At 36.8% G+C, this 25059-nt stretch overlaps 1 protein-coding gene across 1 annotated transcript in view; it reads left to right on the top strand.

The window, feature by feature from the left end:
• LOC108384227 (bifunctional heparan sulfate N-deacetylase/N-sulfotransferase 3-like) overlaps positions 1-25059 on the top strand; it is a 131325-nt gene that overhangs the window by 26948 nt on the left and 79318 nt on the right. The window contains 1 exon segment of the mRNA XM_073237090.1: positions 1929-2057. Coding sequence (XP_073093191.1) covers positions 1929-2057 — 129 coding nt within the window.

The following is a 25059-nucleotide window of genomic DNA, read 5'->3' as shown; positions in this document are numbered from 1 at the left end:
GCCATCTCCTCAGCCGCCTGTGGCAGCCTGCTGGTCATCCCAGAGCTTATGGTGGCTCTCCTCCTCTCAGCAGGTGTGCTTCTCCCCAGAGATGCAGAGTGAAGCCTGATACTTCTTTTTCCCTGGGTTCAAACTCAAACAATTTGAGAAATAAACAAAACTCAACTTTCTTTTCACTTCTTTCTCCATTTTGCACAGAATCATCTAGGCAATCAAGTCCCAAAGATGGTTCTCTATGTTCCCATAATTTTTCAAACAAGACACTCAAACTGAATCCTAAAAGTAATTCAAAATCATGAACTTCTAAAATGAAAAATAACCTGGCATTTAATCACATGTAGGTATATCATTATTTAGCTTTTGGGTATTTCTCCTTACTCCACACTGTAAATCCTTCAAGAGTAGAAAGCATATTTTTTTGTGTTCTCCCACATGGACTTAAATAGAGTTTAGAATATGTATTTGTTAAATAAGTACATAAATGCATGCTTTATAAAGCTTTGATTTCTAGGAAATCACATTTCCATGAATTGTTAGGGAATATATTTAATTCAGTTAGAAACTTCACATTTAGTTCTTTTTTGTCCTTGATTTTGTATATAACATTATGAGAATGTATGTTTTTAAACATAGATACCATTAGAGCTAATACTCAGCAATAAACTGAAGTTCTATTAACTATTTTATAAAGATAAAATAGCTTTTAAAGATATAACTTTCACTAATTTATCAAAATAAGTAACAAAGTTTTCATTTATGCAGTAATATATGATGTACTGATTGATCTGAGAATTATATTTTCTAAGAAAAACCTTCCAAGTGCTAGATTGAAATGTATTATAACACACCTTCAAACTAAAGAAAAAGCTAGTATATTTGTAGAGAGTTGTAAAGCATGGGATATCCTTTACAGGTATTATTTTAAAAGCACTTACTGACTCAAATGTGCTTTAAGAATAAAAACAGAAAATGTAAAGATCAATTTGCTGAGGACTATAAGCAGAAGATCTGTTTGTGACTCTGTATACTGTAGCTCTCCAAAGTATATTCATTAATTTTCTACTTTACATGTAGTGTGATAGACACAGGTCATAAAGAAGTCATTATATAAAATTTAGCAAAAGATTGTGCCATTTTATAGGGCTTTAACTCACACTTTCTTTTATAATTGCAGATATTTTACCAGAAAAGCTGTAAGAATTAGAGAAACACTTGTCTTTATCACAAATGTATATAATTGAAGCAAATAATGCCTCTTATATACAAAAGCTGAAAAGATGACTATACTAAGAGATCTTTTTTGATTTGTTTGTAACACTTCATAAAAATTACTAACAAAACACATAATCCCTTTTTTTTTTGGAACTGGCAAGCTTCAGACTTAGAATTTGGAGCCTACTATAACCTGCAGTCATCCTTTCAGACTAGAGCAGATACTATGATTTGTGTCCCAAATTCTTGCTCTAATTTAAAATGTCATTTCCTAAAAATCACATTAATAGTTGACTTCATTTTCTAATGTGTGTGTAGAATCTGGCAGGAAGTGTTATCCTTAAAATTTCTGCCTGCTAGATTTACAATGTAACACGAACAATTCCAATATTTAAAAATTTTTTAAGTTTCCTTTTACTTCTTTTCTGTTTTATTTTTAAGATGGTAGAACATACTAGGCTTCATAACACTGACTTGAAGATTTAAAATAGATAAGTAGCTAAAATAATCCAGGGTCTATCCTAGTTTTAGAAGGTTTCTTTAGCTTTCTTCAGTATTCCTTCTGTACTGACATCATCCTCACTTTCTGGACCTTAGTTAAGAGTTGAATAATGACATCAACTTGTGCATCATTTTTCATGAAGAAAAAAATGTAAGTTTCAAGAAATTAATTGGTTGAAAGAAACTTTTTCCTTACTTGTTCATTCTTTTTTCAGGTTCTTCCAAGACAAACCTGTGGGCTTTTCACTCACACAATCTTCTACAAAGAATATCCAGGAGGTCCTAAAGAGCTGGACAAGAGTATTCAAGGAGGTGAACTTTTCTTCACTGTAGTCCTCAACCCAGTAAGTACTTTGGGTTACTCTTCAAATAAATAATAAAAAAATGATAGTGTGAATGAAAATTACCCTGACAAAGAGGCCAGGGTTTGGGTAGTTATCAGCCAAATCAATACAAAGTTCCAGTTCTAACAGTAGTAATAAGACAGGGACCATGGATGTAGTCAGAGTAGGGTGAGAGCCTCCGGAAGGGGCAGGGTGGGATATTTGCAGTCAGATAAATGTAACTACATACAAGGTAACCCCCCTACTAAAACTCTATGTTAAACATTAAGCTCTAGACTCATTCTTCAGAGAGATCAGTTAATGTTCCCCAGATAAAGAAGAGTAGCACATGTTTTATTATGCTAATCATTTGTAGCCATGTGTAAGATTCACTTTAGCGTGCTAAAAGGCTCAGGTCTATGTGCTGTCTTTCCTCCTTCAGATCTGACAAGGTGATTTTGCAAACTGAGCAACTAACTTAGCACGCAGACCCAGCTGTAAACGGCATGGTAAAAGGCAGGAAGAATTCCATCTTAAAGATAAGATTGCATTTTAACACCCAGGAAGTTCAAGAGGCAGGACTCTAGCAAGTAGACAATACCTCAGCCCACCTTGGGGGCTGGGCAGGCAGCCTTTTGTTATGCTTCCAGACCAAGGCTCCGGTGTCCCAGAGAGAAATCAAGGCAGGAAATTCCTTACAGTTAAGTTAATTTTTAATATTCAGGAACCACTTACCAAGTCCCCACCCCTAAGTTTCTTCATTTTCTCGAGAAATCCTCAACTGCCTATAAAACCCCCTAGACAACGCACCACTACCGACTCTCTTGTCCCCTCCTGGTGTGAGCTGGGAGCTCTGTCCTTTCACTTTATCTCTAAATAAAAGCCTGTACCTTGCTCTCCTACCTTGACTGTTTGTGAAGCTCATTCTTTGGCTCTGCAAACAAGAACCCCGGCATCATTTTTGGGGGCTCGTTCGGGATAACTTCGGAGGTGAGTATCGGCATCCAAGTCCGCCTTTTCTTTTGCTGTTCTTATAGAAGGAAGCCGTCTGTGGCACACAAAATCGGGGGCTTGTCAGCCACTTAAATGGGACTAGCCTGGCTGCCGATCTCAAAGCCTCCAGCGACTGGTTCCCCTGCATCTCCCTCAGTGGATCCCCCGTCTCCCTTGGGAGCTGGGAATGTCAGCTGAGTAGAGGCCAGGATTCCCCTTCAGAGGCATCTCCTCGGATATGAGGGACTGAGGAAAGCCGTGGGCACCTGCAAGAGTCTAGGCTGAGGCTACACTTCAGCAGCTTCTCAAAGTCCCGTGTGTCTGGAATCAGACCCCGACAGCCCAATTGCATGTCCGTGAGGAGTGACTCTCTGTCTCTGCTTCTGACCTCCAACCTGCTTCTTCAGGCCGCCCTGGCGTCAGTGAGGCAGGGGGCGTTCCTACCTCCCTTCTAACTTCATCAATTTCATGGAGCCCGATGCTTACCACCGCAAGGTAGGAGATCCACGCTTCGCTCTTATTCCTAACTAAATGCTGTACTTTTTCTCATAAAAATGTGTCTGGGCACCCGTTAGCCACTTAAAAGATGATTAGCGTAGACTACCAGTCTTAAGTCTTGGGTGAAAGGCTTCCCGGTGTCTGCCGCTCCTTGATCCCCCGCCTCTAGACAGATGGCAATGTCAAGGAGTGGCTGAGACGATTTCCTACTTTCCTATCCTAATCTGCAGACTCTGAGGGCAGACCGGACTAGTAGACAGTGGTCCTTGGATCTCGGCTCTGGCTGATTGATCCCACGGTGCTAGGTGAACCTCCAGCTAGGCTGCTGCCTATGCGAGAGTTGTAGATGACCCCTGACCTCTTGTCTCAGTGATCAGATTTGTTATAGTGGGTGACTGGCAAGATAATTTCCAGGCAGTGGCAGAAACTGGTGTTTGAGAGTATAGGTGCCCCCCCCACCCATAAATGTTCATGGCAGCCCTTGAATTTTATTTCTGGCCTTAGCAAAAAATTCCCTTGCTCCCCATTCAAAGCAGTCCTTTTAGGCCTGCACCACTTTCTCCTGTGTAATGTAAATGAAGTCTGTAAAGTAATCAAGCTGAAACCTGAGACCAACATGTAAATGGCTCTATTCTGTTGATCTCCTTTCCTTAGAGGCAGACGTCCTGGGGCTAGGGATTTCCTTTTCTGCAGACCTGGGAAAGCAAAACAAGCTTGTGACTTAGATCAGGGCTCTGCAGCAGGAAGCCACACAGTCCCTGCACTTATCAGACAGGCAGGGGGCTCAAGGAAAGCTCGTGCAGAGAAAACTAGGGAAACTCCCAAAAGGGGTAAGTAGGAGCACACTGGTAAGGTCCCACTAAATTCAGAGCCCCAAGGCAACTCTTGCTTAGTGGGAAGGCAAGAGGGGAATGAAGGCAAGGTGCAGGCCACGCTGGTTAGGAGTGGTTAAATCCAGTAAGCCTGGCAGAGGAGATGATTGACCACTGTCACCCATGCTGCAAGGAAGAGGGGACGCCCTCACAGAGAAAGGCTGACCAAGTGTTGCAGTGTCGCACACCTATCTTTCTCTCTTCCAGGTGGGAGCTTCCTCTTCAAGTTTAAAGCCAGACATGCCTCTGGCATGCATTCTGAGGAACTGGGAGCAATTTTGATCCCCAGACCCTGAGAAGGAAAAAGTGCTTTATCTTCTGCACACAAGCCTGGCCTCAATACAAACTCTCTGATGGAGAGGCTTGGCCCCTGAGAGAAGTATACAATATAATAAAGTTATTCAGCTAAATCTATTTTAATGCAAGGAAAGAAAATAGTCAAAAGTCCCTTAGACTATAATGTGGAACTAGTTTTGTAAATTATTTTGGTAGAAAATCTATTCTGCTTATTGGGTTCATTATCTTAAAAAATTGAGAGGTTTTTAAACTAGACTCACTGAAACAGCAGAAATGTATCTTCTGTAGTACAGCCTGGCTTTAAATGACTGGAGCTAGAATTGTGCTTGCATTTCATTTCCCACCCCCAGGACACACACAGTCCCTATCAGTTCAAAGTCTTCATCGGTCCTGTTAGTCTGGGGCCATCTAAACCTTAACCCAGTTATATAAACTGCTCACCAGTAGAGTGTATTCTTGAAAACTGAGATACTTTTAGTCAAATAAGCTAAAAGGAAAGGCAATTGGATATCAGTAACTCAAGTCTCTGTGTCAGTTTATCTGTCTGTGTATATGTTCTTTTTACGAAGAGTGTTGCTAAGTGTAGTCATTATGTCTCAGTCTGTATCTTTGTGTGCCTAAGCATGTAGATAAAAGATATTCCTACCTCTGGATGGTATTAATGAAACTGATTTAAAGACAAGCGTTTGTAAAAATTGGGCATTCTAAAACTTCCAGAGAATTCTAATGGAAAATATTAAGCATTAATGCTAATTTAAGTTGAACTGAAATGGACATGTCCTTAGGGTTATCAGCTGCCTAAATTTACCTAAAGTCATTTAAGTTGATGTTATTTGCTAAATCTTTCAAGAATAAAATGCTTAAAAGCCTGACTTTGTCTAATATTCAGTAAATGTCTTATAAGTAATCTAGCATAGTTAGAAATTAGTGAACTAAATAAGTGTGGCAAGTGAACGCCTTAATAATTGTGTTACAGTGTGTATACCTACCTACAGTCTGAGAATTTTTGTGGTAACCTAAAACCTTAAAGTTTTGCTAAGTTAAGAAGATATACTTTGTGCTTAGTGAGAAATTGTGTTGTAAAGCTCATGGTTACAGAAATTATAAAATGCTCATATATTTGTCAACCTAAAGAATGCTAGTGTAACAGTTTACAGTAGCCTGCTTCTCAGTGTTTACTAAACATTACCGTACCTAATAGTTTTAAGTTCTAATAGTTAACTCTGATATGTTCCAGAGGGCTCCTGGAACATATCAGAGGAATTTTTTCTCATTGGAGAAAGTATTTGACTAATTTGGCTTATTTATTTGATATATAATTACCTGCTTAATTTCCTGGAAAGCACTGTCAAAGGGAATGATGCTAAACTTTGTTACTTAATGTTTTGTGTTACAGAAATATCCGAATTTCCTTATGTCAACTGTCTTACAGTAAGCTCTCATTAGATCTTTAACCATTATCATTTGTAAGTTTTGTCATTTTATAGTCACTGTTTTATTACTCCTAAACTAGTAAAGAACTAGATTTCAGGAGAACAGGTATTGGTTACATAAGATTAAGTAAACTAAGGAAGATGATTTTGTGGCTTTTTGTTTCAAATGTTGCTGATAAATTGTTTTAAGCTTTTTCTCTTAAACTGACAACAGTTTAGTAAATGACTATCTTTATAAGCAGAATTAAAACTTTATCTTTCTCTCTACCTGATCCCTCCAGAATTTAAAAACTTTCATTGACTATTTTTATATTTCATGGCAGTATGTTTATTTGCATAAGTTCAATAAGAACCTGCTTTCCTTGTAAGAGGACCAATTAAAAAGACAGATTATACTACCAAGGCTTTGACTGGAATGTCATACCTGAGAGACACATGCATAAAACTCAGATATGAACAGCTTTAAGGAACTAAGGTTGACTTTATAAAGCCAACAAAGCCCCTTGGAAGAACTGGCCTGGTACCTTGCTTACAGGGTTCCCAGCAGCCTTACCAGGTGAGTAAGGAAGGTCACTTCCTGGAAGGTGCAGGAACCTCAGGATGTCTTGGGAACCTCAAGAAGAGAAGAATTCACCCAAATGTACAGGTACTGCAGGCACAACCTGATGGCAAGTCTTACTTGGCTTTCTGGCCTCGAGGCCTTTAAAAGTTCAACCTGAAATTCCTTATAAAAAGTTCCAGCAAAGCACATTTAAAAGAGCCTGTGTAATCAATTGCTCTTCTTGTTGTACTTATGCAAATAATAAAGCCAAGTGTTAATTATTTTCTTAATCTGGCTACTTCTAATAAAACTGAGGGTGATTTTGGAGAAAAGTATTGTTTCAATAATGCAGCCTTGTCCATACTAAACCCTAGTACTAGTCATTGAGACATAAACTAGATCCAGAATTCTAGCTTCTTCAAAATACCTGGCTATGATTTCCCAGAGGTTTTAGTTTTCTCCTGTCATTTCAATTAAAGTTTTACTATTTCTAGTTCTCATATTCAACCATGCATTCCTAATCTCATCAAGTTTGTCCTTCCAGAATGGAAAATCCAACTTCAGATATTGCTACTTAACTTAATAACATGATTTGTTCTATCTTGCCTAGAAGCCACAAAACTGCAAATAGTAATAGAAATGGAACCTGGAATAGAGGTGCCCATCTTCCAAGGCCCTCTCAGCCATCCACTGATGGAGACCTAGCTGCACCCCTTACTGTGCCCCGTCTCAGCATGAAGCAGCCAGAGCAGTCATCACCCCCTGGGTGAGGGGGGAATGAGACAGGGACCATGGATGTAGTCAGAGTAGAGTGAGAGCCTCCGGAGGGGGCAGAGCAGGATATTTGCAGTCAGAACAATGTAACTACATACAAGGAAACCCCCCCCCCCACTGCTAAAACTCTCTGGTAAACATTGAGCTCTAGAATCATTCTTCAGTGAGATCAGTTAATAATGTTTCCCAGATAAAGAAGGGTAGCACATGTTTTATTATGCTAATCATTTGTAACCATGTGTAAGATTTACTTTAACATGCTAAAAGGCCCAGGCCTATGTGCTGCCTTTCCTCCTTCAGATCTGACAAGGTGATTCTGCAAACTGAGCAACTAACTTAGCATGCAGACCCAGCTGTAAACAGCATAAAGGCAGGAAGAATTCCATCTTAAAGATAAGATTGCATTTTAACACCCAGGAAATTCAAGAGGCAGGACTCTTTAGCAAGTAGACAATACCTCAGCCCACCTTGGGGGCTGGGCAGGCAGTCTTTTGTTATGCTCCCAGACCAAGGCTCCGATGTCCCAGAGAGAAATCAAGGCAGGAAATTCCTTACAGTTAAGTTAATTTTTAATATTCAGGTACCACTTAACAACTCCCACTCCTAAGTTTTTTCATGTTCTCGAAAAATCCTCAACTGCCTATAAAACCCCCTAGACAACGCACCACTACGGACTCTCTTGTGCCGGGAGCTCTGTCCTTTCACTTTATCTCTAAATAAAAGCCTGTACCTTGCTCTCCTACCTTGACTGTTTGTGAAGCTCATTCTTCGGCTCCACAAACAAGAACCCAGGCATCAGTAAGAACTAAATGGAACCACATCTAGAAATGGTGGCAAACCCATTCTACAAGTAGAAAGAACATGAGGAACTTATGGAAGAGCCAGGAAAGTGATTCAGCAGACCCTCCTCTGCATTGGAAAGCGATCAGAATTCAGAGATTGTTGCTTTTATAGCGAATAAGAATTTCACCTATAAAACTCTCTTATTCCCTCTGCTGACCAGTTTCTCATTTAGGTCATTACCTCTGTTATTCTTTTTTCCTATTTGGAGTAAAAGTGTAAGCAAAATGAGAGAGGAATTAAATAAGCAAATATAGCCATTTTGGTACATTCCTGGGAGATCTTGTCCCACTGGGTCTCAGGTTGGGGGCAGAGCAACCTGTTTAAGGAGCTACTTCTTCCTCTTTCACTTCTTAAAATTCATCTGCCAGCTCCACAGGGAACCATTTGCACATATTTCTACTTGAGGCAGGCATTATAAAGTTGGAGAACTAATTGAAGTAAGGTGTAAAAGGAAAAGAAGGGATTTTACTTCCCTTCTGAAGATCACTAACATAAAAAGTAAAGCTAGGTTTACTTATCAGGACGTGTATGGATTTGTCATGACACTAGCAATATTCAAGATAGAAAAAATGTAATTTTTCAAATGTGAAAAAAATTTTATCCACATAAAAGTCAGATAAGATAGGGTTGAAGAGAATAAAGTTTTAAAGGCCTTTGTCTTGACCATAATTTTACAAGTTGTGCAAATAAAATTTCAGGTATTTTTCATCATCTTCTTATATTCAAGAACTCTATTTCTCAGCTCCTAGAATATGAGCTGGAAATACAGATAGCTCATCTTTGGGCACAATCAGCATGTGTATCTGAAAATCAGGATAGTTTGAAGTAATGTGGCATGTGGCCTTTTGGAATTATCAACTTTCATACACCCAAAATATAAATAATTCTGACTTATACATCAGGAATAATCTGAGTCCTCTAACCTATCTATTCTTTACAAATGAAAATCTTTGCAATCATCTCATGACTTTCTTCTTCTCTTTTTTTCTCAATTCAGCCAGTAATACACAGGCAAAAGAGTTAAACCAATACCTGATTATGAACTGAAGTCTTGATTAAAATGTTCTTAATATGCTAAAATTTTTATCAATAATTTTAAGAATGCTTTAATCTGTAATCTATAAAACTAAAGTTTTGCACTTTTTTTTCATCATAGAGCAGTAGGACTATGAGCATCTAATTATTCATTGATTCTTTTAACCAATAGTTGCTTTGGTGCATAAGAAATTCCTAGTGATATTGTAATTTCAGAACGTTCTAGACCAAATTAGCTTCATATAACTTGGAAGAAATTCAAAATAGATTATTCATGTACAACAGATTGATAAGAAATATTTTTCACTAATTAAAACCCAAATTATTTTCTTAATTAAAAATAAATCTTGTAGTAAAGCTTTTATTACTCTTGGGTACTAATTTGGACTAAACTAGCTGAGAAAACTCTGTAAATGTTTAGGAAACCTTACTACTTTTCAGGCCTTTGTCAATAAGACTTGGCAGTTTTGTTTGTCTTGATAAGGAGACCCACAGGGAATAAAATGAAGAAAGCATCTTCTCAAAACTTGTTCTTTAGTAGATTCAGAAAACTTTGTTAGATAATTGCTTTCAGATATATGCTGAGATTCAAAATAAATGACAGCTCTTATCAGACACTATAAAACAGGCAAAAAATCCAAATTAACTTCTAGCATGCCAACCCCGATTTCTAGAAGCAGTCATTCCCTGGAAGTTTATGGTTGAGAAACTCAATTCCAGACTCAGGCCAAGTCTTGCCCGAGGGGAGACTCCTGTCATTAGTGGATGATGTTTACGTTGCAGAACTGGGTGTGGACTGGTGGCGTGTTTCCCATGAAATCTCCATCCCCAAATTAAATATTTGGATAAAGTCTGTGTTAAAATTAAGGCAGGTTCAGATATAGCAAGACATGGTATATGGTGGTGTATTCCCGGATGGACAGCTTCTCAGATCCAGAGGAGATGGCTGTGCTACAGGATAACACAGAATATCCAGTATGGATATACAGCAAGGCATGCTAGTAATTTAGCAGGTGACACTCTTTTTAGGTCAGAATGAAAATGAGAAAACCTTGATGGAATCAAAGTAGATATCTGCTTCAGGAAAGATAGGACTTTTAATTATAGTGGATTTGAAAGGTAGCCATTGATATTCAAAGTAATACCCAGGCCTCAATTAGAAGTGCCATTTTCTGGGAAGGCTTAATGATTTGTTATTTACTACAAAAAAAGTAGATGTATCTTGGAAACGTACATGTGGCTCTTAAATATAGAAAAATACACGTTTGAGTTGAAAATGAAAATATGAGCAGGACTTTAATTAAAGTGTTTTTTTTTTCCATCTGTCAGTATGATATCAAGATGCTAGAATAAGTTCTACCAGTAGGTCACTGGGGTGAGAGGTCGCTGTAACCAAGTGCCTCTCAGAGTTAAACCAGAATAGATCACAACAAAGATAACTAGATTTCTGGCCTGAAATGTTTTGCTCTTACCAAAGTATTTTTCATTGCTATTGAAAGAAAGAATCAACCAAGTAAATTTAATACAAATAAAGAGTTACAAACATAAATGTTAGCACTATCTAGGAAAGAGGAAACCTTGGTCTTCTCCAAACAAGTATTTCTAATGTTACAGGCCTACACACCTCTGAAGTGAGTTGGATGCTAAGATTTTGATTAACAGACTTTAAGGTTCAGTTGCAGCTGGGAGGTGGGCCATCAGTCAGTCAGAGGCGGACCATTAAGAATTCAATTCTTCTATTTTTTTTCTGATTCTAAACTCAGCCAGCAACTTCCTGTTTATAGTTCGTATTTCTATACAGAACTACTATAGGAAAGTAATATGCTGATCATAAGCACTTATGCTTTCTGGGACAGTAATTTGCAAAGCAATTTTATAAATCTTTCAATTGGTAAATACATTCCATATAACCTGACTACCAGGAGAGGATCCTCTGGTGGTACAAATTCTAATACTTCCATTCCTCTATGATTTATAATTCCCCATTTTGAACTAATAGATGACATTCTGTTTTTATTTATCAGTCTCACAGTCTTTGTTAATTTGATTCTGCCTCTGGGACATGTATGCTCTCTGTCAGTGTACTGAATCAGGTTGGAATCTTTCAGACCCTGATGTGTTTATTGATTACCTCAGGGTAGTAAGAGTTACTTATGGATATTCCAGGGGGAGAGTGCCACTGGATTATCCCAGAGTTACTGCCAGCTGCAGGCACGCAAGCACAGAATTTCTATACAAACATGTAATAACACCCAAACACAAATATTCTTGATCAGTTCATAGGGCTACAAGTACCCTCATATACACCTTTTAAAAGAGTGAGAAAGAGTCTACTTGCTTCACATACTTATATAAAATAATACATAGAGAGGTACTAAGAACTGAAACTTATGAAGATGACAAAGATGCATTGACAATGGCTGCACCTGCCCTCAAACAGATCCTATAAATTTGTGATGTATAATTACACAAAGGAACTAGTAAGTATACACTGTCCCTTTTAACGAGTTTCCAGTTCCACCTATCTTAGGAAGATGTCTAATACTTAACTAGTGTGACAAATGGAATAGTTCTAGATTATATATGATTGTTCCTTTTGTGGGAGTCATATTATCTCCTATTATTCTGAAAAAAGACCACCTTCCTGTTCCATTGATAAATTATTCTGAGTCTTTGCTTATGCTCTTGTTCAGTAAACAGACTTCAGACATTGAGTCAATAACAATTGGTATTTGTGGAATGATTTGCCTCCCTCCAACTTGATAATAAAGTCAGTGCTTGCTTTACTTACTAATCCAGAAGAGTTGTAGATTGTCATGAGATTCATGCTCTTGCCACACTTCTTGGAATTCAAGTGGAGCAAATCCCTGACAGCATAGCAGCATTACACTTCCTTCATCGAACATCCCTTCCAAACAGTAACTAACCCCTTTATGCCCATATTTTATTAAATATTTTTCATATCTGTGTTTCTCAATTTGGTATAGCAGCCATCCACTATACTCTTCATACCATCCTACCCAAACTCCTGAAAGCTCAATCTAAGCTGTATTTCTCTAAAGAAAAATCATAAACATGGATGTGAATAGAATGAATATCTTGAACTAGGAGTAATCCATGAGTAGATTACAATGAAAGTAAAACAATGAAATTCACACAAGATGATGGCCTGAATAAATAGAAATTCACTCATTGAAAATTTTTAAGACAATAATATACATGTGTAGGGGGGGTGTGTTTACCTATGAAATTCAACTAAAAGGAAAGTTTTTGGCTTAACATGAAATTTTATGTTTCTTTTCTTATTTACTAATCCTGGAAAAAATTAGCAGAAACATAATTCCTGAACATGCCTAATAATGAGTACTAGCTGTATACTTGAAAAAAAATCCAGACTTAATGCATTAGAATCTCCACAGGACAGTTTTGGGGTACATGCATAATTAGGAGCTTTAGGTGATCCCCATAATCCAGCAAATTTGGGAGGTACTGCAGAGAAAGAATATGGAGAGATAATTTTGGTAACCAAAGATTACCCAAAAACTGTTACAGATACTGCATACCTACAGTCAAGGTATCAGAACTGAAAATGAGCACAAATCTTCAGTAGTTTTTTAAAAACACAATGAGAATAAATGTTTTTCTTAGTGATCAGAGAACTCTAGCTTGAACTGCAGTTTGAAACAGGCTAACTCCTGTTCATCCTTTAAAACTTAGCTTAAGAGTCACCTTCCTCAGGAAATCTTCTCTACTTGGATTTAGATGCCCCTCTTTGTCTTCCCCTTAGCATCCTCTGCAAATCAAAGGACTTATTACCCTGCATTGTAGAGTCAGGTTTGCTTTTAGGATGTTTGCTTCTTGTGGTAAAGAAATGTGTCTTTCATCTCTAAAACCATCCCAGTGCCTAAACATAATGCCTTGTACCTAGTTTTTGTATAACATATATTAAGGAAAAGAAACTGACTTTTCTAATGACCTACTCCAAAAAAAAAAAAAAATTTTAAAGAATGGAAATTTGGGTCTATATAAAATAGTTCCCAAATCAAAAACATCAGTAAAGTTTGTTTTATGAGTTGGATGGGACTGAACTATGTGTTATTGTGTATTGTTCTTTATATATATGTTGTCTCTTCTGCATAAAGACTTCTTTTTGTTGAGTTCCTCTGGTCATAAGGACTAGAGAGTTACCTCAATAATGGGTGTAAGAGACTCCAGAAAGCTGAGAAATCAGGGTCTTTTGGACTTAGAGGGCTCTTCTGTGTCCAAGACTGTTCTGGGGTCCATAAAAAATGAGAATTCCTGATTTTGATCTTAGTACATTTATATGAACACAACAGATGCTTTTCATGTGTCTGTTTCTTTTTTTCCACTATTGATGATATGTTTTCTTCTCTGATTCAAATGTGCTGCTTATTTAAGGCTTTTGCATCCTCACTAATTAATCTTACAATGGCCCATTGCAACTGCAATCAAGCATTTTCCATGTAAGAGTCATCTTCAGTTCTAACTTTCTGACTGCTTCATACTCTTCGGTAGCTCAGGTCAAATTCCCAAGCAAGGGAATCTATTGGCTCTAAATCACTTTTTAAAGTAAGCTTATGTCAGTACTGGCCTACTGTGAAACAGCTACTCCTGGTTCATGTGGGCCCTACCCTACCAGTTGCTGCCAACCTCCATTCAAAATGATGACTGGGCAATGCCTGCCTGAAAGCTCTCCTTTCAGCAAAGGCTTGCAAGGTGTGAGCACTGTGGGTACCGTCTAGCCTGAATCTGAATCCTGTGGGAATAGTCATGGTCTCCAATCAATTCTAGAAGATTTGGGCATAATCTGAACCTCTTTGGAGAGGGCCTAAAGATTAATATTTCAGCTTGTAAAGTGTATGTAAGTAGCTTTCTTAGGTAGAACCAATTAATTTCATTTATGATATTATTATCTTGCTTCTAAAATGCAAGTTCCAAGACAGCAAGTACATCTTATGTTTTGTTTTCTCTATTTTCTAAGACTAGGAACAGTTCCTTGAATGTAGCGGGTAGTGAAAAATAATTCATAAGTGAATGAATGAAATGAAATGTCCAAAAAAGTGGAGTGGGGTACTGGCCAAGCAAATTGTATTCCCCGCATAGTGGAATACAGTCAGCCATTTAAAAACACATTGTATAATTATTTTAATTACATGGGAAAATTCATGGTATGCTCAGTGAAAAGAGAGTAAGTTATAAGAAAATTAGGTGAGCATGGAAATAAGCTAGAAGGAATTCATCAGAATGTTAGCAACGGTAATACAGGATTGAATATTGTCATTGTGTTCTTTTGTTCATCTGATTTTTATAAAACGTCTACTTTGAACATCTATTACAACTAGAAGACACATACAAACACAGATAAACATTAAATTTTACATTAATATAATAATAAATAATTATTATGAAGGATGCAGGATGGAATTATTTATGTTAATGATAGATCAGAAGTAAAATTAATATTTATTCAGTTCCAGCTGTTCCCTGTATCTAAGTCTTATAAGTAGCCTATCACCTACTTCACTGCATGGTTATTTTTTTATATGTCCTTTCTTCTGTAAGAGGGGGCATTTTTTGCACAAATGATCTGTGTGTTTCATTTTTGTGTTTCCCATTGTGTCTAGAGTCTAATAAGAGGTCACAAAATGTTTTTAAATTGATTGACTAAATGCATAAGTAGTTATGTTTCGAGGCATCCCTTGACTTACAGCATCATACTTATATCCAAATGTGAATAATAATAAACCTTGTTTTAATAAAACTATACTCTGGCAGATTCTCTGCTTGCAAATAAGTGAAACCGGATGCAAGCAATTTTTAAGTGGCCCTAAATATTTGGCAGGTTTTCATAAGGGATGAAGTAGCCTGACATGGAACAATGGACAGTTAAAGCTGAAAGAACCATAAAGTTCACCTGCTTAATCACCTAATTCTAAGATCAAGGTCATTCCTGCAGAATTCTGTTGAGAATCCCAGCCTTCTTAACTCTGAGTTCAGTGCTTCTTCCACTATAACATGCTGCTTCTGCACTCCTGGTCACATTGGCCTTAATGTGAATCACATTACCTCTTAATGCGACACAGTTACCCAGTACTTGGGAAATACATGAGTGGTTTAAAATTTCTGACCATTACCTAGGAAATAGCCACTGATCTCCATGCTGTGTAAAAACAAAAAGTAAGTGCTTTGGGAGTTCAGTTCATGATGGCAGCATAGCAAGAGCATGAATTCACCTTTTCCCATGGACATGAGAAATCTTTGACAATACATGAAATAGTTCTCTCTGAAAAGGACCTGAAAATTGATGAGCAGAGCATCTTGAACAAATAAAAGGACAGCATCCAGATGGGAAAGAGAAACAGAGACATGGATTGGCAGGGGAAAAGCCACACCCCAGCTGCAGTGAATCACAATAAGACAGGATATCAAAGGTATGGAACTTTCCCTGCGGAGTAAGGGATTTGAGCTCCACGTCAGGCACCATAACCCTTAGATTATGCACAGGAGAGACAAACCCAAAACACTGGTCTTTGAAAATCAATGGGGATTACATTCAGTACAACTATAAAACTGGGGAATGGAAAATCTACTCTTAAAGGGTTCAGGTGCAGACTCACTTGACCCAGAAACTAGCACAAAAACACCAATTTGAAAATCACATAGGTAAAGGAGACCCATTTACAAACCTTAAATCTTCTGCCTTAGAGGTAGGAAACATCAAGGACTCTCCCCAGTGAGTGAGACACTGGCAGGAGCCATTTTTCAAGTCTCAGTCTACCTTACTAATATTGGTGCTGGCAGGCTCCATTTTAGAATTCTCCTTCGGACTTGTTAGCACCAATGGGTGTAACCACTGAGAGCCCCACCACCAACATGCCACATCTACTGCCCTACCACAATATGAGTGTGCACACAGCCCACACAGGGAGCACCCCTTCAGTGGCTGGTTCAGATGAGCCAGAGGAGACTGTGCTTCTAGGACCCATAGGATCCCTCCTACATAAGGCCACCCCTTCAACACTGAGAGGTAGCTGACTTGCCTTCTACATAGAACAATCACAGAGAGTTAGGCAAAATGAGGAGATAGAGTATGTTCAAAATGAAAGCACAAGATAAAACCTAGGAAAAAAAACTAAATGGAATGGAGATAAGCAGTCTACCTGATAAGGAGTTCAAAGTAATGATCAAAGATGCTCACCAAACTCAGAAAAAAAATGGATGAACACAATGAGAATGTCAACAAAGGGATAGAAAATAAAAGAAAATACCAAACCAAAGTTATAACTGAATTGAAATATACTAGAGGGGTTCAACAGCAGAATGGATGAAGTAGAAGAAAGAATTAGCAAGCTAGAAGGCAAAGCAATGGAACTCAGAGCAACAAAATGATAAAAGAATTGAAAGAGATGCAGGTATCTTGCAAGACCTATTGGAAAAATCAAGTGGGACAGCATTCACATTATAGAGATCCCAGAGGGAAGAGAAAGAAAGAGAAAGGGCCAGAAAAATTATTTGAAGAAATAATGTCTGAAAACTTCCCTAATGCAGGCAAGGAATCAGACATCCAAATCCAGGAAACCCAGGGAGTTCCAAATAAGACAAACCTATGAGGATCCACACCATGACACATTATAATTAAAATGGTAAAAGATAAGGATAAAGAGAGCATCCTGAAAGTAATGAGAGATGAACAACTTGTTATATACAGGGAAAACCCCATAAGATATCAGCAGAGTTTGCAGCAGAAACGTTATAGGCCAAAAGGGAGTGGCACAACATACTCAAAGTGCTGAAAGGAAAAACAATCACGAATTCTCTATCCACCAATGTTATCATCCAGAATTGAAGGAGAGATTAAAAGCTTCCTATATAAGCAAAAGTTAAAGTTGCTCACCACTAAACCAGCCCTAGAAGAAATGTTAAAGGAACCTCTTTAAGCCAAAACAAACCAAAAGATGCACTAATTAATAAGATGAAAATGCTTTAAAATAATTTGAAATAAAGTGGAAAATGGAAAATGTATAACAAAGGTAGTGGATTAATCATTTATAAAGTGAGCATGAAGGTTAAAAGATATAAGTAATAAAATAACTAAAATTTCAATTATTAGCATAAGATCAAAAGATATAAAATGTCATCAAAAATATAAAATGGTGGGGGGGGTAAAAAGATATAAATCATTGGAATGTGTTAAAAATTAAGTTACTATCAACTTAAAAAAGACTGCTATATACATAGGAAATTTTGTGAACCTAATGGTAAACACAAGGAAAAACTCACAGTAAATACAAAGAAGACACAAAAGGAATCTAAACATAACCCTAAGGAAAGTAAGTAAACCACAAGAGAAGAAAGGAACAGAGAAGAACTACAAAAAAAACAGAAAACAATTAACAAAATGGCAAAAAGTATATACTTATTAATAATTACTTTAAGTGTAAGTGACTGAATTCACCAATCAAGAGATATAGAGTGGCTGAATGGATTTAAAAAATCAAGATTCATCTATATGCTGCTTACAAGAAACTCACTTCGGACGTAAGAACATACGCAGACCATACACAGACCAAAGTGAAGGAATGGAAAAAGATAGAAAACTAGAGTAACCATACTCATATCAAACAAAATAGACTTTAAGACAAAGACAGTAATGAAAACCAAAGGATGACATTACATAATGATAATGGGGTCAAGATAACAAGAACATATAACATTTATAAGTATATATTCATAGAGCATAGGAGCACCAAAATATACAAAATAAATAATAAGAGACCTAAAGAGATAAGTTGAAAGCAATACATTAATAGTAGGATACCTTAATATCCCACTTTTGACAAGGCTAGATTATCCAGGAAATAATGAAACATCATCCTTAAACAACACATTAGACCAGATGGACTTAATAATAGATATACTCAGCACTTTCATCTAAAAGCAACAGAATACACATGGAACATTCTCCAGGATAAATCATGTTGCACCAAAGACAAGTCTTAATAAAATCAAGAAAATTAAAATCATATCAAGAATTGTTTCTGACCACAATAGTATGAATTAGAAATTAATTATAAGATTAAAGTGAGGAAAACCACAAAAACATGGATTAAACAACCTGCTACTGAATGGTCTTTGAAGAAATCAAAGGAGAACTCAAAAAATATCTAGAGACAAAATAAATAAGCCCCAACTTTGAAGGAAATAAAGATCCCAGCAGGAAAAAAAAAATTGAGACTAAAAAGATTATAGTAAGGATCAACAAAAGTAAAAGCTGATTTTTTCAAAAGACAAATGAAATCAACAGGGCCAGACTAACCAAGAAAAAAAGAGACTCATATATACAAAATCATAAATGAAATAGAAGTTATAGCTAATACCATAGAAATAAATTCCTGGAAACATAAAATCTTCCAAGACTGAATCTTAGAGAAATAGAAAATTGAATAGATTTATTAGTAGTAAGAAGATTGAAACAGTAATAAAAAACCTCCAAACAAAAGTCCAGATCGCTTCAATGGTGAATTCTACCAAATTTCAAAGATGTAATACCTATCCTTGTCAAAGTCCTCCAAAAAAAATTGAAGAGGAAAAGCTTCCAAACACATTTTATGAGGACAGCACTAATTATTCTGATACCAAAACCACACAAAAATACCACAAAAAAAGAAAGACCAATATCTCTGCTGACAAAAATCCTCAACAGAACAGTAGTAAACGGAATCTAAAAATACATTAAAAGGATCATACACCATGATCAAGTGGGATTTATTCCAGGGATTAACAGATAATTAAGCATCTACAACTCAAGCATTATGATACATTATTAAAAAGTAAAAGATGGAAATCATATAACCATCACAATAGATACAAAAAAATTGACAAAATTAAACATCTAATTATGAAAACTCCCAAGGTGGGTACAGAGGGAACATACTTCAACATAATAAAGGCCAAAAATGGCATTCTTACAGCAAACATCATATTTAATGGTGAAAAACGAAAAGCTTTTCCTCTGAGATCAGGAACAAGATGAGGATGCCCACTCTCAACACTTTTACTCAACATGGTATTGGAAGTCCTAGCCATAGCTATTATGCAAAAAAAAAAAAAAAAAAGAGAGAAAGCCCATCCAAACTGGAGAGGAAGAAGCATTACTATTTTCAGGTGACATGATAATATATATAGAAAACCCTAAATAATCCACAAAAGAACTGTTAACACTAATAGAATTCAGCAAAGTTGCAGGATACAAAATCAATATATAGAAATCTGGGGCATTTCTATACAGTAATAACGAACTTGCAGAGGAGAAATTAAGGAAACAATCCCATCTATAATTACATCAAAAGCAAAATATCTAGGAATAAATTGAACTTAGGAGGTGAAAAACCTGTACATTGGAAACTGTAAAACAGTGATGAAAGAAATGGAAGGACATATAAATAAATGGAAAGATATCCCATACTTGTGGACTGAAAGACCACTACTGCTAAAATGTCCCTACTACCTGAAGCAACCTACAGATTCAAAGCAATACCTATCAAAATTCCAATGGCATACTTCATGGAACTAAAGCAAATAGTTCCAAAATTTGCATTGAACCACAAAAGATCCTGAGTAGTCAAAGCAATCTTGTGAAAGGAGAACAAAGCTGGAGGTATCATATTACCAGATTTCAAACTACACACAAAGCTGTAATTGTAGCTTTTGTAAAGTATGCTATTGGTATAGAAACAGATGCAGAGATTAATGGAACATAATAGAGAGCCCAGAAATAAACCCACACCTACTGGAGAATTAATGTATGACAAAGGAGACAAGAACATACGATGAAGAACAGTCTCCTCAATAAATGGTACTGGGGAAAATGGAGAGCCACATGTAAAAGAATGAAACTAGACCACTATCTTACACCACATACAAAAGTTAATTCAAAAAGGATTAAAGACTTCAGTGTGGGACCTGAAACCATAAAATTCCTGGAAGAAAACATAGGTGGTAAACTCTTGGACATTAGTCTTAATGATGTCTTTGTGGATGTGACTCCAAAGTCAAAGGAAACAAAAGCAAAAAACAATAAAATCAAATGGGACTATATCAAATCACAAAACTTCTGCACAGCAAAGGAAATCATCAGAACGAAAGCACAACCTACTGAATGGGAGAAGATATTTGTGAAGCTTATATTCATTAAGTTGAATATCCAAAATGTATAGAGAATCCATACAACTCAACAACAAAAAAACCAACCAACAAAAAAAAAATGAGTAGAGGATCTCAATAGACATTTCTATGACCAACAGACAGACAGAAAGATGCTCAGTATAACTAGAGAAATGCATCAAAACCACAATGATACATCACCTAATACCTGTTAGTATGGCTATTATAAAAAAGATAAGTAACAAGTGTTAGAGTGGATGTGAAGAAAAAGAAACCCGCATACACTATTGGTGGGATTAAAAACTGCTGCAGCCACTATGGAAAACAGTATGGAGATTCCTCAAAAAATTAAGAATAAAGTTAGCATATGACCCAGCTATTCCCCCTTCTGAGTATTTATCTGAAGAAAACAAAACACTAACTTGAAAAGCCATATGCACTCCTATGTCCACTGCAGCATTATTTAGAATAGCCAAGATATTGAAACAATCTATGAGTCCATCAACAGACAATAGCGGTACAAAAAATGTGTTATAAATTACATTTATACAATAGAATACTAGTCAACCATAAAAATGAATGAAATGAATAAACCTGCCATTTGCAACAATATGGACAGACCTTGAGGGGATTATGCTAAGCAAAATAAGTCAAATGGAGAGGGGAAGGTGGATAATTAATGAAGGGGGTCAACTGTATAGTGATGGATGGTAACTAGACCTGTGGTGATGATCAGCTTGTGGTGTATGCAGATGTTGAATTATGAATATATATTGTATATATATATCTATCTCTACATATAAATCTAAACTATATATATTGTATATACCACAATAAAGCACAATTAAGTCTTTTTGATCTCCCCAGTTAAGAAAAATAGGAGTATGGTAAACTCTCAAGTCTTTGGAATGAACATTAAGAAAATAAAGTTAAATAAATTAATATTATTTTATTTCTTGTTTCATCTTTTGATAGTTTCCCATATGCTTTAAGGATGAAACAAAATTCCTTCACTTAGAAAAAAAATAAATGTGGCTTCTACCTACTTTTATGATCTCATCTTTCACTAATCTCATACAGGCACCTTTCACTCCACCCATATAGAACAATTTGTAGTTCCCTAACCAGGATCTATTATCTCATTCTGCGTCTCAGGCTGGAATGCCTTCCAGCAAATCTGAGCTCATTCGTCATCTTTTTATAGAAGACTTCGTCCAGCTCTCCAGTTGTTCCTCTACGTTCTCAGCACCCAGGCATAACCCTAACCTAATTTGCACATGGTGCTATGATCAGCTATCTTTCTCATCCAGTAGTTCGTGCATTCCTTGATAGAAAGCTTCATGTCTTATTCTATTTTATAATCACAATATATCGCAAAATTTGGAGCATCTGGTAGATCCCCAATATATGATGGTATGCTATATTATTATACCTATGTACAGAGCTTTGAATCTGATGGAAAATCTGGTTGCTTTGGAAGTACCGACTCACAGCATTCACTTAATTCGGAGGGTATACAATATACAATACTGAGCTTTCATTTTCTCCCAACATGACATCCAGAGAGATCCTTTTAACAGTCATTAAATTTATGAAAATATGCTCAGTTTCACTCACAGGAAGAGAAATGCAAGGTTAAGTATGCTAAGATACCATTTCTTAGCATATTGACAAAAATTAAGAAGATTGATAAAACATTCTACTAACAAGACTATGGAGAAACAGGTATTCTCCTACATCCTAGTGGATAAGCGAAGTGTTGCCACCCCTAATGAGAGAAGATAAAATGGTGCAGCTGCTATGGAAAACAGTATGGCATGTCCTCAAAAATTAAAAAGAGAATTACATTATGATACAGCCGTCCTACTTCTGGATATTTCTCCAAAATAATTGAAAACAGGATCTCAAAGAGATATCGCTGTCCTATGTTCACTGCAGCATTTTCACAATAGCTAAGAGGTAGAAACAACTTAAATGTCCATCAATAGATGAGATGGAAAAAGAAAATGTGGCATATACATACAATGCAATATTTATGCATCCTGAAAAGAGAAGGAAATTCTGACACATGCTACAACATGGATGAAATTTGAGAACATTATGCTAAGAGAAATAAGCCAATCACAAAAAGATAAATAATGCATAATTCAACTTGTTTGAGATAACTAAAGTAATCAAATTTAGTGACAAAGTATAATGGTGGGTGCCAGAGGCTAGGGGGAGGGGGAAATGGGGAGTTGCTACTCCAAGTTCCAGTCATACAAGATGAAAAAGTTGTAGAGATCTGCTCTACAACACTGTGTATATAGTTAACAACAGGTTACTGTATACTTAAAAATTTACTAAGAGGGTAGATGTCATGTTATATGTCTTTACCACAGTAAAAAGAAAAAATGGATAGAACTTAGAAAATAACTTTCTGTTTGCTTGACACAGTACATTTTTAACATTAATCTAATCATGAAGAAACAATCTCACAAATCCAAGCATTGGTACAGACTGTAAAACAAATGTCATGGACTTTTCCAAAAGACAGTATCATGTATTTTGTTTAAAAAGGGAGGGGATTATTTCCATTTAAAAGAAACTAAATGACATAATAATCTAACGCAATTTTTAAATCTTAAGCCTTTATTGGATTCTGAATTTAAAAAAAAAAAAAAATATATATATATATATATATGTCATTTTTCTAGTTAATATTGCTGAGTAACAAAATACCCCAAAACACAATGACTTAAAAAGTTAATCATTTTATTATCTTTTATGGATTCTGTAAGCCAGAATTTGGCGAGGGCTGGACTAGGTGGCTCTGGCCCTGACAGCCTCTTGAGGCGGCAGGCAGACCATGACTAAAGCTGGAAAACAAGGCAGCTGGAGCAGCTGCAAGCTGGCAAGGCATCTCCACATACAGTCGCAGGGCTTTTTCATATGCTCTCTCCCCATGGGCTTCTAGAGGCTTCCTCCTAGCAGGATAGCATCAGGACAATCATACAGCTTTGGGTCCCCACTAAATATCACAGCAGGCAAGGCAGAAGCAGAAATGCCTTGAATTTAAAAGTCACAACATCTTTTCTGCTTCACAAAAGCCTGACAACATTCAAAGGGAGAAGAATTAGATTCCACTTCTTTATAGGGGAACGACAAGCTCTAGAAGAGAAAGAACCTGTGGTGGCCATCTTTGGAAAATATCATTTGACACAGACATTTATGGGACAATTGGGGAAATTTAATTATCGACTATACAATAGATGCTATTAATAATATTTTCCTAGGTGTGATAATGATTTGACTTAATAGCAAAATGTATGTGTTCTTAGATGATACATGTTGAAGGATTTAATGGTAATGTCTTGATATCTGACTTATTTCAAATGATTTAGCAAAATAAAAGATACAAAGAGAAAAAATATGAAGCAAATGTAATGAAATGTAAACAATTGGAGAAGAGGTGGATAAACAGATGTTCAATGTCCCAGTTTTTTGCCTTGCTATAGATTTACAATATGTTTCTCAAATAACTGGGGGGAAAATAAAATACATTACATTATTGCTCTGCTCACATCCTCCAAACCTTCCTCTTGAGAGTAGAAGCTAGACTTCTTAATGTGACTGACAAAACCCCATGTGATCCCTGACTCTTATCTCCCTGATTGCATATCCAGGCAGAGGGAACAGCAAATACAAAAGCCCCCATGAGTGTACTTGGCATGTTTTAGAAACAGCAAGTTAGTTTGCAGCATTCTGTGTTAATGGATGCCTCTTAAACATCTTATGCATAAATCATTGTGTACCCACCACATCTGATTTGATGTGAAACCTCAGTTCCTTGAGGAACTACAGCCCTAGAAGGACTCATTCAAAACCAGATGATTTCTCACTAACCCCAGAGTCCTAAGAACAGTTTAGAAAAGGGACATCAGGGCCAGCAAGGAAAATTTAAGAAGGTTTTATTCAAATTGGAATTTCACCACTTTGGTATTCCCCTCAGGATTCTTGATACTCAGTTTTAATCTGACCTCCAGCATCTTGTATTATATTTGAGGTTTAGATTGCCTAAGCATGGCCTGTGATACCTAGTAGGTTCTTAACAAGATTTTGTTTTGCAGGATTTAATCCCCTGGCTTCCTTGCCTGGATGCCTTTGACTAATGCTCAGGTGTTCTGTAGGACCTCACTTGCATGTAGCGGTACAGAGTGGTGCTCCCTGTCCCAGACATTAGAAACTTCCTGTCTTGGATGGACGCCCTCACAGAAGCCATATTTCCATTTGGATATATTTTCTCCTGATGTTTTGGTCTTGAGTCTCAGCAGAGTTGTGGTTTTGTAAAGGTCATGTGATACTGCCTTCAGGAGAGGCATTAGTCACACGGATAACTGGGTCTTCTGGTTTCCAAGATGAGTGGGTTTGTGACATCTTTCCTTCCAAACCAGGAAAGCTTGTGTTAAGTAGGACTTGTTGGTAAATTTGGTGTATCAGGAGCTCACAACCAGATATGGAGCCAATGAGCAATGTAGGTTCTGGGACAAAAAACAAAGGGTATGCTCAGCTTG

The sequence above is a fragment of the Manis javanica genome, chromosome 5, assembly GCF_040802235.1.
Source record: "Manis javanica isolate MJ-LG chromosome 5, MJ_LKY, whole genome shotgun sequence".
Classification (NCBI taxonomy): Eukaryota; Metazoa; Chordata; class Mammalia; order Pholidota; family Manidae; genus Manis; species Manis javanica.
This window is presented reverse-complemented; position numbering and strand designations above follow the sequence as displayed.